At 44.2% G+C, this 12,927-nt stretch overlaps 1 protein-coding gene across 1 annotated transcript in view; it reads left to right on the forward strand.

Moving 5' to 3' along the window:
- GEMIN5 (gem nuclear organelle associated protein 5) overlaps positions 1-12,927 on the forward strand; it is a 69,764-nt gene that overhangs the window by 7,829 nt on the left and 49,008 nt on the right. The window contains exons 5-8 of the mRNA XM_083181718.1: positions 889-1,040; positions 9,747-9,866; positions 11,119-11,251; positions 12,078-12,240. Of these exons, the coding sequence (XP_083037844.1) occupies positions 889-1,040; positions 9,747-9,866; positions 11,119-11,251; positions 12,078-12,240 (568 nt within the window). The remainder of the gene's footprint in view (positions 1-888; positions 1,041-9,746; positions 9,867-11,118; positions 11,252-12,077; positions 12,241-12,927) is intronic.

Below are 12,927 nucleotides of genomic sequence, written 5' to 3' on the forward strand. Positions count from 1 at the left end.
GATTTCCAGAGGTAGGGAGAGGAATATGCAAAATCTTGGAGATGGAAATGGGAGGAAGCAATCAGGGGGCAGGAGAGGTGATGGGCAATTGAGGAGTGACGAGGCCCGACTGAAATGTGAAGTTAGGTGAGGTCATAAATTAAAGAGGAATAGGTGAGGACTTTGTGAGTGAGAAGTTTGAATTGGGTTCTAAAGAGGAAGATGAGCTGGGCAGCAGCATTGAAGCCAGATAGGCAAAGCCCCACCCATTGCTTCCAGACATAAACAGTGCATGCACTGTCAATCCTGCTTAGATCGCAGTGGTTTGCCTATAAGCATAGGCAAAACACTGCTCAGCACACATCACAGGTGCATTACATACAGCATGGATGCAATGTAATACAGTAGTGGTGCAAAAATATTAACACACTTTCTTAGACTTCAGCACTGTGCATCATCTTAATTCACTTCTATATGATCTTGTGTAATGCCAATCCATAGCATAGTTCTTTCAGTTCTAGGTGACATTTATTCCTGGTAAATGTAATACTGAAAGAGCCCAGTCTAAAGGTGCCCATACACTGAGGCGATTTGGTCCGATTGCGACCAATTGGCCCGTTAAATCAGACCAAATTGCCTCTCCCTGACATGCAGTTGGGTCCGATGCACGTTTCAGTGCGCATCGGACCGACTAGGTGGTTGGACCAGCTGGCCGTCCGACCACCCGTTCTGGGGCGGGCGGGAAGCAGGGACTCATACGATCCATCACAACGGTGGTTTGCAGGGGTATCGGGTGTCCGAACACTGCTGCGAGACGTCGCAGCAGTGTATGGGCACCTTTTAGTTACCTCTACATGTAATGTGAGAAATTACGGTAAAATGTAAGTCATTTGTTTCCTCTGTCTCTAGGTACAAGGATGGCATGATTGTCCTGATAGACATCAGCCGCAGAGGAGAGGTCACGCACCGTTTGCGTGGACATGATGATGAGGTCCACTGTCTGGCGTGGTGCCCGCAGCCCCGAGAGGAAGACCTAACCCAAAAGCTGGAGGGTGGACCAGGTATTTAATTGACCTTCTAGGTAAAAATGAGTGAGGTCCAAGTGTTTACATATATAAAATGTGAGCTGGACAGTGATTCTTTCATGCCAATCTTTGTCTTCAAAAATAATTGAGGAATAATAATAGTTTTTGTTATATTGATGCAAAACTGATGGGGAGAACCGAAAACATGATACAAGCTCATTTCCTCTAGGAGACTGTGCTCAATAACATATGGACCCAGTGCAATCGCCCAGTAGATTATCAGGTGTAGAGACAAGATGGACCTAGGACAGTGATGGGGAACTGGGATGTGCAGTTCCCCATCACTGTCCATGCTGGGATGTGCAGTTCAACAGCTGGAGGGCCTAAGGTTCCCCATCCCTGACCTAGGACTTGATTCCATGGGAAAGCTGCTATACAATCCCATACAACTAATTTTCTAATGCCGCAATGGACGTCTGAAGACAAAAAGACGCCTTCTACCATTGTCACAGATCTGAGTGCTGTAGTCATCGCACATCTTTGAATCAAGTGATTAACCCCTTCCTGACAGAGCCAGTTTTTGCGTTCCTGACAGAGCCCTTTTTTTCAAATCTGACATGTCTCACTTAAGTGGGGATAACTTTTTTTTGCTTTTACTTATCCCAGTGATTTTGAGATTGTTTTTTCGTGACACATTGTACTTCAAATTAGTGGTAAATTTGGGTCGATACAGTCTGTGTTTTTTTGTGAAAAATACCAAAATATCGTGAAAAAATGGAAAATTTAGCGATTTGCAAAATGTTAAATTTTCTGCTTGTGAGACAAATAATCTTACCACTCAAAATAGTGAATAACTAACATAGACCATATGTCTACTTTATGTTGACATCATTATTTCAACTTCCTTTTAATTTTTTGGGACACTAGGAGGCTTACAATATGAATAGCAAATTCTCAAATTTTCAAGAAAATTTCAAACACTGATTTTTTTAGGGACCAGTTCAGTTCTGATGTGACTTTGAGGGACTTGTATGTGAGACACCCCCATAAATGATGCCATTTCAAAAACTGCACCCCTCACAGTATTCAAAACAGCATTTTGGAAGTTTGTTAACCCTTTAGGTGTTTCACAGGAATTAAAACAAAGTGTAGGTGAAATTTCAAAATTTCTTTTTTTTTGCAGATTTGCAATTTTAATACATTTTTCTAAGGAACACAGTACATTTTACTAGAGAAATGTGACTGAAAATTGATTCCCCCAATTCTTTTGTTTTCATAAATATCCTATATGTGGCCCTAGTGTGCACGGTGACCAAACCACAGGCTTCATAATAGAAGGAGCACCTACTTGATTTTGGAGCCTCCTTTTTATGAGATTATTTTTTAGGCACCATGTAGGTTTCTAGGCACCATAAGATGCTAAAAGTTAGGAACCCCCCCACAAGTGACCCCATTTTGCAAACTACACCCCTCAGGGAATTCATCTAGGGGTATAGTGTACATTTCAAACCCCCAGGGGTTTCACCAATTGTGGTACAACTGGGCAGTGAAAATGAAAAATTATTTTTTTACACAAAAATGCAGTTCTGGCTCCAAATTTGTCATTTTCAGAAGGTATGAAGGAGAAAAAGCACCCCAAAATCTGTGCCCCAATTTCTCCCGAGTACGGCAATGCCTCACATGTGACCAAAAAATACCAGTTGGGTGCATGGCAGGACTCAGAAGGGAAGGAGTGATTTTTGGATTTTGCAGCACAGATTCTGGTGGAATGAATGGTGGGTGCTATGTTGCACCAATACAGTGGAACCCCCCCACAAGTCACCCCATTTTGCAAAGTACACCCCTCAGGGAATTCATCTAGGGGTATAGTGTACATTTCAAACCCCCAGGGGTTTCACCAATTTTGATACAAGTGGGCAGTGAAAATGAAAAATTACATTTTTTTACACAAAAATGCAGTTCTGGCTCAAAATTTTTCATTTTCAGAAGGTATGAAGGAGAAAAAGCACCCCAAAATATGTGCCCCAATTTCTCCCGAGTACGGAAATGCCTCACATGTGACCAAAAAATACCAGTTGGGTGCATGGCAGGACTCAGAACGGAAGGAGTGATTTTTGGATTTTGCGGCTCAGATTCTGGTGGAATTTTGGTGGGTGCTATGTCGCATTAGCAAGACCCCCCAAGCACCAATACAGTGGAACCCCCCCACAAGTCACCCCATTTTGAAAACTACACCCCTCAGGGAATTCATCTAGGGGTATAGTGTACATTTCAAACCCCCAGGGGTTTCACCAATTTTGATACAAGTGGGCAGTGAAAATGAAAATTACATTTTTTACACAAAAATGCAGTTCTGGCTCGAAATTTTTCATTTTCAGAAGGTATGAAGGAGAAAAAGCACCCCAAAATCTGTGCCCCAATTTCTCCCGAGTACGGCAATGCCTCACATGTGACCAAAAAATACCAGTTGGGTGCATGGCAGGACTCAGAACGGAAGGAGTGATTTTTGGATTTTGCAGCTCAGATTCTGGTGGAATTTTGGTGGGTGCTATGTCGCATTAGCAAGACCCCCCAAGCACCAATACAGTGGAACCCCCCCACAAGTCACCCCATTTTGAAAACTACACCCCTCAGGGAATTCATCTAGGGGTATAGTGTACATTTCAAACCCCCAGGGGTTTCACCAATTTTGATACAAGTGGGCAGTGAAAATGAAAAATTACATTTTTTTACACAAAAATGCAGTTCTGGCTCAAAATTTTTCATTTTCAGAAGGTATGAAGGAGACAAAGCACCCCAAAATCTGTGCCCCAATTTCTCCCGAGTACGGCAATGCCTCACATGTGACCAAAAAATACCAGTTGGGTGCATGGCAGGACTCAGAAGGGAAGGAGTGATTTTTGGATTTTGCAGCTCAGATTCTGGTGGAATTTTGGTGGGTGCTATGTCGCATTAGCAAGACCCCCCAAGCACCAATACAGTGGAACCCCCCCACAAGTGACCCCATTTTGCAAACTACACCCCTCAGGGAATTCATCTAGGGGTATAGTGTACATTTCAAACCCCCAGGGGTTTCACCAATTTTGATACAAGTGGGCAGTGAACATGAAAAATTACATTTTTTACACAAAAATGCAGTTCTGGCTCAAAATTTTTCATTTTCAGAAGGTATGAAGGAGAAAAAGCACCCCAAAATCTGTGCCCCAATTTCTCCCGAGTACGGCAATGCCTCACATGTGACCAAAAAATACCAGTTGGGTGCATGGCAGGACTCAAAAGGGAAGGAGTGATTTTTGGATTTTGCAGCTCAGATTCTGGTGGAATTTTGGTGGGTGCTATGTCGCATTAGCAAGACCCCCCAAGCACCAATACAGTGGAACCCCCCCACAAGTGACCCCATTTTGCAAACTACACCCCTCAGGGAATTCATCTAGGGGTATAGTGTACATTTAAAACCCCCAGGGGTTTCACCAATTTTGATACAAGTGGGCAGTGAACATGAAAAATTACATTTTTTACACAAAAATGCAGTTCTGGCTCAAAATTTTTCATTTTCAGAAGGTATGAAGGAGAAAAAGCACCCCAAAATCTGTGCCCCAATTTCTCCCGAGTACGGCAATGCCTCACATGTGACCAAAAAATACCAGTTGGGTGCATGGCAGGACTCAGAAGGGAAGGAGTGATTTTTGGATTTTGCAGCACAGATTCTGGTGGAATGAATGGTGGGTGCTATGTTGCACCAATACAGTGGAACCCCCCCACAAGTCACCCCATTTTGCAAACTACACCCCTCAGGGAATTCATCTAGGGGTATAGTGTACATTTCAAACCCCCAGGGGTTTCACCAATTTTGATACAAGTGGGCAGTGAAAATGAAAAATTACATTTTTTTACACAAAAATGCAGTTCTGGCTCAAAATTTTTCATTTTCAGAAGGAATGAAGGAGACAAAGCACCCCAAAATCTGTGCCCCAATTTCTCCCGAGTACGGCAATGCCTCATGTGTGACCAAAAAGTGGCAGGACTCAGAAGGGAAGGAGTGATATTTGGATTTTGCAGCACAAATTCTGGTGGAATGATGGTGGGTGCTATGTCGCATTAGCAAGACCCCCAAAGCACCAATACAGTGGAACCCCCCCACAAGTGACCCCATTTTGCAAACTACACCCCTCAGGGAATTCATCTAGGGGTATAGTGTACATTTCAAACCCCCAGGGGTTTCACCAATTTTGATAAAACTGGGCAGTGAACATGAAAAATTACATTTTTTTACACAAAAATGCAGTTCTGGCTCAAAATTTTTCATTTTCACAAGGAATGAAGGAGACAAAGCACCCCAAAATCTGTGCCCCAATTTCTCCCGAGTACGGCAATGCCTCACATGTGACCAAAAAATACCAGTTGGGTGCATGGCAGGACTCAGAAGGGAAGGAGTGATTTTTGGATTTTGCGGCTCAGATTCTGGTGGAATGAATGGTGGGTGCTATGTGGCATTAGCAAGACCCCCGAAGCACGGTGAAATTATGAACCTAATATTCCATAGATGTGTGGTATATTTTAAAACACTCCTTTATACATAGGCCGGGTTTGTCGGGGCAAGTGTCACACTGGAAAATAGTTTGCTTTCTTATTCCCTTTTTATAGCAAACTTTGCACCTTTTTTGTGTTCTGCCCTTTTTTCCAGTGGAGGGGATTTCATCAGGAAAATGCTGCCCTGGTACAATACGGGGGCCAGTACTAGAAGTACTGGGGCCCTCTGCCTGCTGGTTCCCAAATATTAGGCCCTTTATGACTTCCTCTTGAAAGTGCATAAATGTCCCCCTCTGGCCGGTAGAACGGAATAGCACGTAAGCGTTATACAGTGCCATCTGGATGATATACACGGCCACCTTCTTGTACCAGATTTTTGTTTTCCGCAGGGCACTGTACGGCTTCAGTACCTGATCTGAAAGATCCACTCCGCCCATGTACCTATTGTAATCCAGGATACAATTAGGTTTGGAGGTGTGGGTACTGGTACCTCGTACAGGGACGGAGGTGGTACTGTCTCCGTGAATTGTTGTCAGTATAAGGACATCCCTCTTGTCCTTATATTTGACCAACAACATATTTTCGTTGCATATTCCCCTGCTTTCACCCCTTCTCATTACTTGGGCAATGTGCGTTTTTGGGAGGCCTCTTTGGTTCTTGCGCACAGTACCGCAAGCTGCTGTACCTCTTGAACCAAGGGCCTTAAACAGGGGGATGCTAGTGTAAAAGTTATCCACATAGAGGTGATAACCTTTATCCAGGAAGGGGTGCACTAAATCCCAGACAATTTTCCCACTAACACCTACGAGGGAGGGGGGGCATTCTGGCGGTTGAATTCTTGAATCCTTCCCTTCATAAACCCTAAACCTGTGGGTGTACCCTGAGGTGCTTTCACACAGTTTATACATTTTTATGCCATACCTTGCCCTCTTACTGGGAAGGTACTGGCGGAATTTAACCCTTCCTTTAAAATGTATAAGGGACTCGTCGATACAAATAAATTTTTCAGGGATGTACACCTCTTCAAATTTGGCACTGAAATGATCAATGACCGGCCTGACTTTGAATAGCCGGTCAAAGGTGGGATCATCTCTGGGTGGGCACTGTGCATTATCGGTGTAATGTATAAATTTAAGAATTGTCTCAAATCGAGTCCGGGGCATGGCCATACGGTAAAATGGAGTACTGTACAGAACATCTGTACTCCAATATTGCCTAATTTCTGGCTTTTTTACTATGCCCATATGAAACACCAGACCCCAAAACGTCATCATCTCTACTGCATCTACAGGGGTCCACCTAGCAAATGATGACGTGGGGTTTTGAGCAATAAACTGCTGGGCATATAAATTAGTTTGGTCCACCATTAAATTTATAAAATCATCAGAGAAAAATAATTTGAAAAAGTCAATTTCTCTGAGACCTGTGGAATCAAATTGGATTCCTGGCATGGCCAAAAACTCAGGAACCTGGGGCTCAAAATTGTCTGGTGGTGGGGTCCATACGAGATCAATTATTGGGGGGGGGGTCTCAGCTGCTCTACGGGGGCGTCTTTGAGGGGGTCCCTCATCACTAGAGGAGGAAGATGAGGTTAAGGCGAATCCTTCAAATTCCCCGCTTGCATCACTGGCTGTGTCAGAGTCAGAAGCAAGCATGGCATATGCCTCCTCCACTGAATACATTCTCCTGGATGACTGGGAGGACATTTGGGAGGACATTTGGGAGGACATTTGGGATGCCATTTTTATTTTTGTGTTACTGGTAGTGAAATGTTTCAACACGTGTATAGTGTACTGGGGGGGTACAAACTTTATTTCAATCCGGGGGGTATGTAGTGTGTAGTGTGTATGTGGTGCAGAAAAAAAAAAAATACTTTATACCAATAAAAAAAAAAAAAATGAAGGGGTTAAAAATAAAAAATGTAAGGGGTTAAAAAAAAAAAAAAAAAGGTCCTGCGCAAAAAATTGAGCACAGATGTTGGTCAGTAACGTCTGTCACTGAACAGCGCTCAAAGGCAACAGGAATTTGATCAAAAAAAAAAAAAAATAGATCAACCCTGTGCCGAAAAAGATGATCAGTGATGTACGTCACTGATCAGCGCACAGCGGCCACAGGACACCCACAAAATCACAGTGTGTGTAAAAAAAAAATTAAAAAAAGACCCCACAGCACACACACAAAAAAAAAAGGTGATCAGTGATGCGACACTGATTACCAGTGAGGTGCAGCAGGTGCACAACCTTTGGTGCAACTGACAGTGCAACTGGCAGGTATATATAAAAAAAAAAAAACCTCTGCACCCCTAAAAAGTTGCTGATCACCTCAGATATAGTGATCAGCACAAAAGGCGGGGGCAGCAGACACAAAATTTAGCACTCTCTATCACTCTCTGTCACTATCTCTCTCTCTATCTCTCACTATCTATCACTCTATGACACTGCAGCAGCAGCACTGACAGGTATATCTATATATAAAAAAAAACCTGCGCCCCCAAAAAGTTGCTGATCAGTTAATTTATACTGATCAGCACAAAAGGAGGGGGCAGCAGTCAGTTATATAAAAAATATATAGCACAATCTGTCACTATCTCTCTCTATCTCTCTCTCTCTATCTCTCTCTATCTCTCTATAACTATCACACTGCAGCAGCACAAAATATAGCACTCTGTCACTAGGTATCTCTCTCTCTCTATCTCTCTCTCTATCTATAACTATATCACACTGCAGCAGCACAAAATATAGCACTCTCTGACACTATCTCTCTCTCTATCTCTCTCTATCTCTCTCTATCTCTCTCTATCTCTCTCTATCTCTCTATCTAGCTAGTACACTGCAGCAGCACAATTTCACAGGAAGGCACAAGTAGCAACAGGATCCAGGAAGCAGTGATGAAGCAGCGATCAGGTAAGTATGGAGCAAGTATGGAGCAAGGTTCTGGTCAGTATGGCGGCAGGGGGGTACGGTGACCGCACTGCACGCTATTCCAGACCGGAATGGCGTCTGCAGTGCAGTCACCGTTAGTTTAAATCCCCCTCCTTGGCTGTGATTGGTTCGTCGGACCGACGGACCAATCACGGCCTTTGGGGGCGGGCGGGGTGAGGTGGGGTGACACCAGTGTCACCCTTACACCCCGCGGTGATTGGTGCTGTACTTTACAGCACCAATCACCTCTGATCCAGTGTCACCGGCGAACGTTATTCGCCGGTGACACAGGAAAACGCTGTGAATGGCTGTTCACACTGAACAGCCAATCACAGCGATCGCCGACGGGGGGGCGGCATCGCAGCCCCCCCTGGGCATGCACGGACATGTCTGCTGTCAGGGACAGCAGACATGTTGAAACTGTCACCGCGTCTATAGACGCGGTGACAGTTTAAATCCATGACGTACATTTACGCCATGTGTCGGGAAGTGCTTCCCGACCATGACGTAAATGTACGTCAAATGTCGGGAAGGGGTTAAAAAAAAAAAAAAATTTAATTATCTTATTTTTTTTAATTTTTTTCTGTGAAAGTTTTTTTTACAAAAACCAGAACATAAACTGTTTTCCACAGGGGGCTTGGGGGTATAAAGGTGCAGCTCTAATAGAGATTGGTGTGAGCTATAAAACTATAATAATGTGGCAGTAGTAAGGGTTAAGCTGACATTGGAATATAAGGAGCTTTGCTGTTTGAAGCGTAATGCCACCTGTTATATTTGTGGCACTCCGAGACTGGTGGAGTATTTTCCTCTTGTATCCAATCTGGAGGCCAACTGCAGTGACTTAGGGTAAATGGTTGGACCAGGAGTATCAGCACTAAAAAGTGGAAAGCTCTGCCCCCTTTAACGCCTTTCACCTCCGTTGAGTGTTTTTGCACACGGTTGGCGGAAGAACAACTATTGTTATGGAAAGCCAACATAGTAAAAAAAAAACACAAAATCAGTTTTCAGATTCATTACTACACAAGTGAAGGCTGACATTCTGTGGCCTGAATGTAGCACGTATGACTTAATACGTCCTAGGTAATTTAGAGGGTGCATCTTCACAATTACTTAGACCACAAAAGGGCTGCCTCCGCTGTGGGCAGGCAACAGGTATCCATTGAATTGATTTTTCCTTATTCCATATGAGAAAAAAGCTGCAATGGTGTCTTTGGTAATTAGGGAAACGCACCGCTCCTCAGCCTCGCTACCCTCCCTGCTCATTCTGATACAGTCTGATGTTGCTTTTCAGGAGTCGAATGGAATTCAACCAATGGAGATCTCCTGCCAGAGACTGAGAACAAGGGCTGCTACCTGGCCTCGGGCTGTAAAGATCAAACTATCCGCATCTGGAGTTCCTCCACAGGCAAAGGTGGGATCCTTTGTACATCCTGTTGGTATTATACAAGCTATGTGCGCACACGGCTTCACGATACTGATACAGATTGAATTTGCAGTTGAATTCTTGGATAAATGAGACCTAAAGCCCAATACACTCGAGTATATGTTAAAAGACCTCGCTCAGAAAGGGTGTATCCTCTATATCTTAAATGATGAGCACTTACGCACATTAACGACCCCTCCCGTCTGCTCAACATGCAGGTGAATTTGGCATGTTCATTGGGTCGCGATGATGTCGCTGAACGATATCGTTTTCCGAAATCATTCCATGTGTATATGAAATATCTGCCACCTGGGGCCGATTTATTGTTAACTAGATCTCCCCTGGTCGGTATCGTGTAGTTTTTATGGGGCTTTAAAACTATTTGTTTTTCCTGTAAGACAAATCTTGAATTACAAATGCCCACTAGATGTTTCATTGGCATTCATCTGACCTATTGTAACCTGTGTAGGTCAATATAAAAATAAACTTGAAATGTGTAACTGTTAGCTATCAGACGTCTGTATATGTTGTAGTAAACCTATCCTTCTCATAGGTATGGTATTTCATTATATATGTCGACTGTGACTCAGACATTGGAAGTACTCCATCTGGATAGATACACATGGTTCCACTCCTAGTTTTTTTTAACCTTGGCATCTAAAAAACTTTTCTAGTTTTTGCTGGATAACTATCTCGTTTCTAATTGGTAAAGAAACTCACTAAAAAAGTGACTCTCTTCATTAAAATCTCCTGCCCTACGTTTTGACGTAGTGGTATCGGCTCCCCTGATGAAGTCATTATTGACGAAACGCGTCGGGTCTGTTGCCATCTTGCATTAACCCTACAGAGGAAGCCATGTCTGATTTGTGTATTTAATGTTTTAAATAAATTTTATATTGAACATCTATTCGTGCAATTTCACATAAAATAGGTGCTCTTCTAGCGCGCTCTATATCTATTTCATTATATATATTATATATATATATATTCACGAGAGCTATCTGTAATTCTATACTTGTACTACTTTTAATCGAACGTTCTACTTCTATACATTACCTGACTAATAATAGATATGATTATATATGGAGACTACTGTACTTAATAGGGGTTACTACTAGTGTATCCAATATAAATGATACTTTGCTAATGAAATTGTTATAGATGGAAGCACTTATGGGTAAAGTGATTACCGTGTGAGCATAATTTATCATAAGGAATGGTTCTGTGTTGTATCTTTTAGGCATTATGACCCTGAAGCTTCCCTACCTGAAGCGGCGCGGAGGGGGCACTGATCCAGCGTTGAAAGAGCGGTTATGGCTGACGCTGCACTGGCCTCCGGGGCGACCAACTGAGATATTGACCAGCTGCTTTGGGTTAGTGTTACGGTGCTCTTAAGGTGGCCATACACCTGAAAGATATTTGGTCCGAACGCACGATTTTGCACGATGGAACGCACGATCACTCCACTGATCATACATGCTGCACATAGAATTAGTTGGCTTTGTCTGCAGTCGTAAGCAGATCATATGTGCTTTTACGACCTGCATACAACCAGGTCCTATGCAGGTCATTGTGATGTATGGCCACCTTTAGACTAGTGTGGCCATAGACAAACGGTAGCCATTTAGATCATCTGGATGTTCACAGCAGCACATGGTATTTCAGGAAATGTGGGTTCTGATCATGAGGGAAGCAGTGACTTTGGCTATGCGTAAATGGAAGGGTATTGAGATATAGGGCCTTATTCTGGTTGACTCGCAAGGCTGCAAAATTTGCAGCCTTGCAAGTTCATCAGATGCTGCCCGCAGTGCCGGCCGCCCCCCCTCGCACGCCTGCAAATGGATGATTTACATAATCATCCATTCGCAGGTGGGGAAAATTCATTCGATGGTTGCCGACCATCGAATGATTTCCCCCGTGCACGCAGTTCAGAATGACCTATATAATCACTGTAATCTGCGGGCGCCATGCCCCCCCCCCCCCCCCCCCCGCGTGTCCGTCACGGCCTCATTACCATGAGAACTCCCGGCGTGGGACGTGTACAGACGTGGGTGCACACACCCTACGTCTGCACATGGCGCAGAAATGCACAGACACATTCTCACAGAGGACCAAAGCAATGACAATAACCCCCATAGAGTGTAGGTATATATGAAGTGATTGGAAACTGTGTGACCACTTTTTGCTTTGACGTTGCAGGGGGGAGGTGCTCCTGTGGGATTTAACCAGGTCTGGGAAACAGAAATGGAGTCTCCTGGGCTCCTCGGAAGGACAGAACCACACTCGGATCGTGTTTAACCTTTGTTCGCTTGTTACAGAAGAAGGGACAGAATTGCTGCTGTCTACCTCAATGGATCGGGATGTAAGTGCTGGGCAATCACCAATGTGTACATCACCAGCTAAAAAAATGGTACTTGTGTATTATTAGTTTACGTAGTGGTGTATTGAGAATACTAATACAGCACTATGCTGGTTACGTAAACTACGTAAGTGGCTCTGGAGCCCTAAAAATACACAATGCTTAATATCCCCACTATCCACGTCATACCCCCTGTATCTACGTCAGTGTGGAGTTGATTTTATAAAGTGTTGCGAGCTCACCGAGCCCGAAACGTGGCGAGTGCAGCAAGGGGAGGCGGATACGCGGGGCTTGCTGCGCTCGCCACACTTTATAAAATCAACTCCACGCCGACATGGATAGTGGAGGTAAAAGTGCTGGTCTATACTTACCCTCCTCCGGCCTGGGCACCGCGTCGATCCACGGAGACTCCCCGCAGTTGCATTCAGTCCCTCTGCTCCGGCACTCGCCACGGACACTGTATGCAATTAGCGTAGTGCCGCTGAGGTGATGTGCCACCAGCGGCACTACGCTGAATTACTTACAGCGTCCACTGCGATTGCTGGAGCAGGAGGACTGAATGCGACTGCCGGGGATTGTGGGGAGTCAGCGGGGATTGACGTGGTGCCCGGGCCGGAGGAGGGTAAGTATAAACCACCCCACCTTGCTGCCTCCTGTATTATCACGGCGCCAGCTACGCTGACAATGTAG

Source organism: Crinia signifera, chromosome 4 (assembly GCF_055691185.1).
Source record: "Crinia signifera chromosome 4, ASM5569118v1, whole genome shotgun sequence".
Taxonomy (NCBI): Eukaryota; Metazoa; Chordata; class Amphibia; order Anura; family Myobatrachidae; genus Crinia; species Crinia signifera.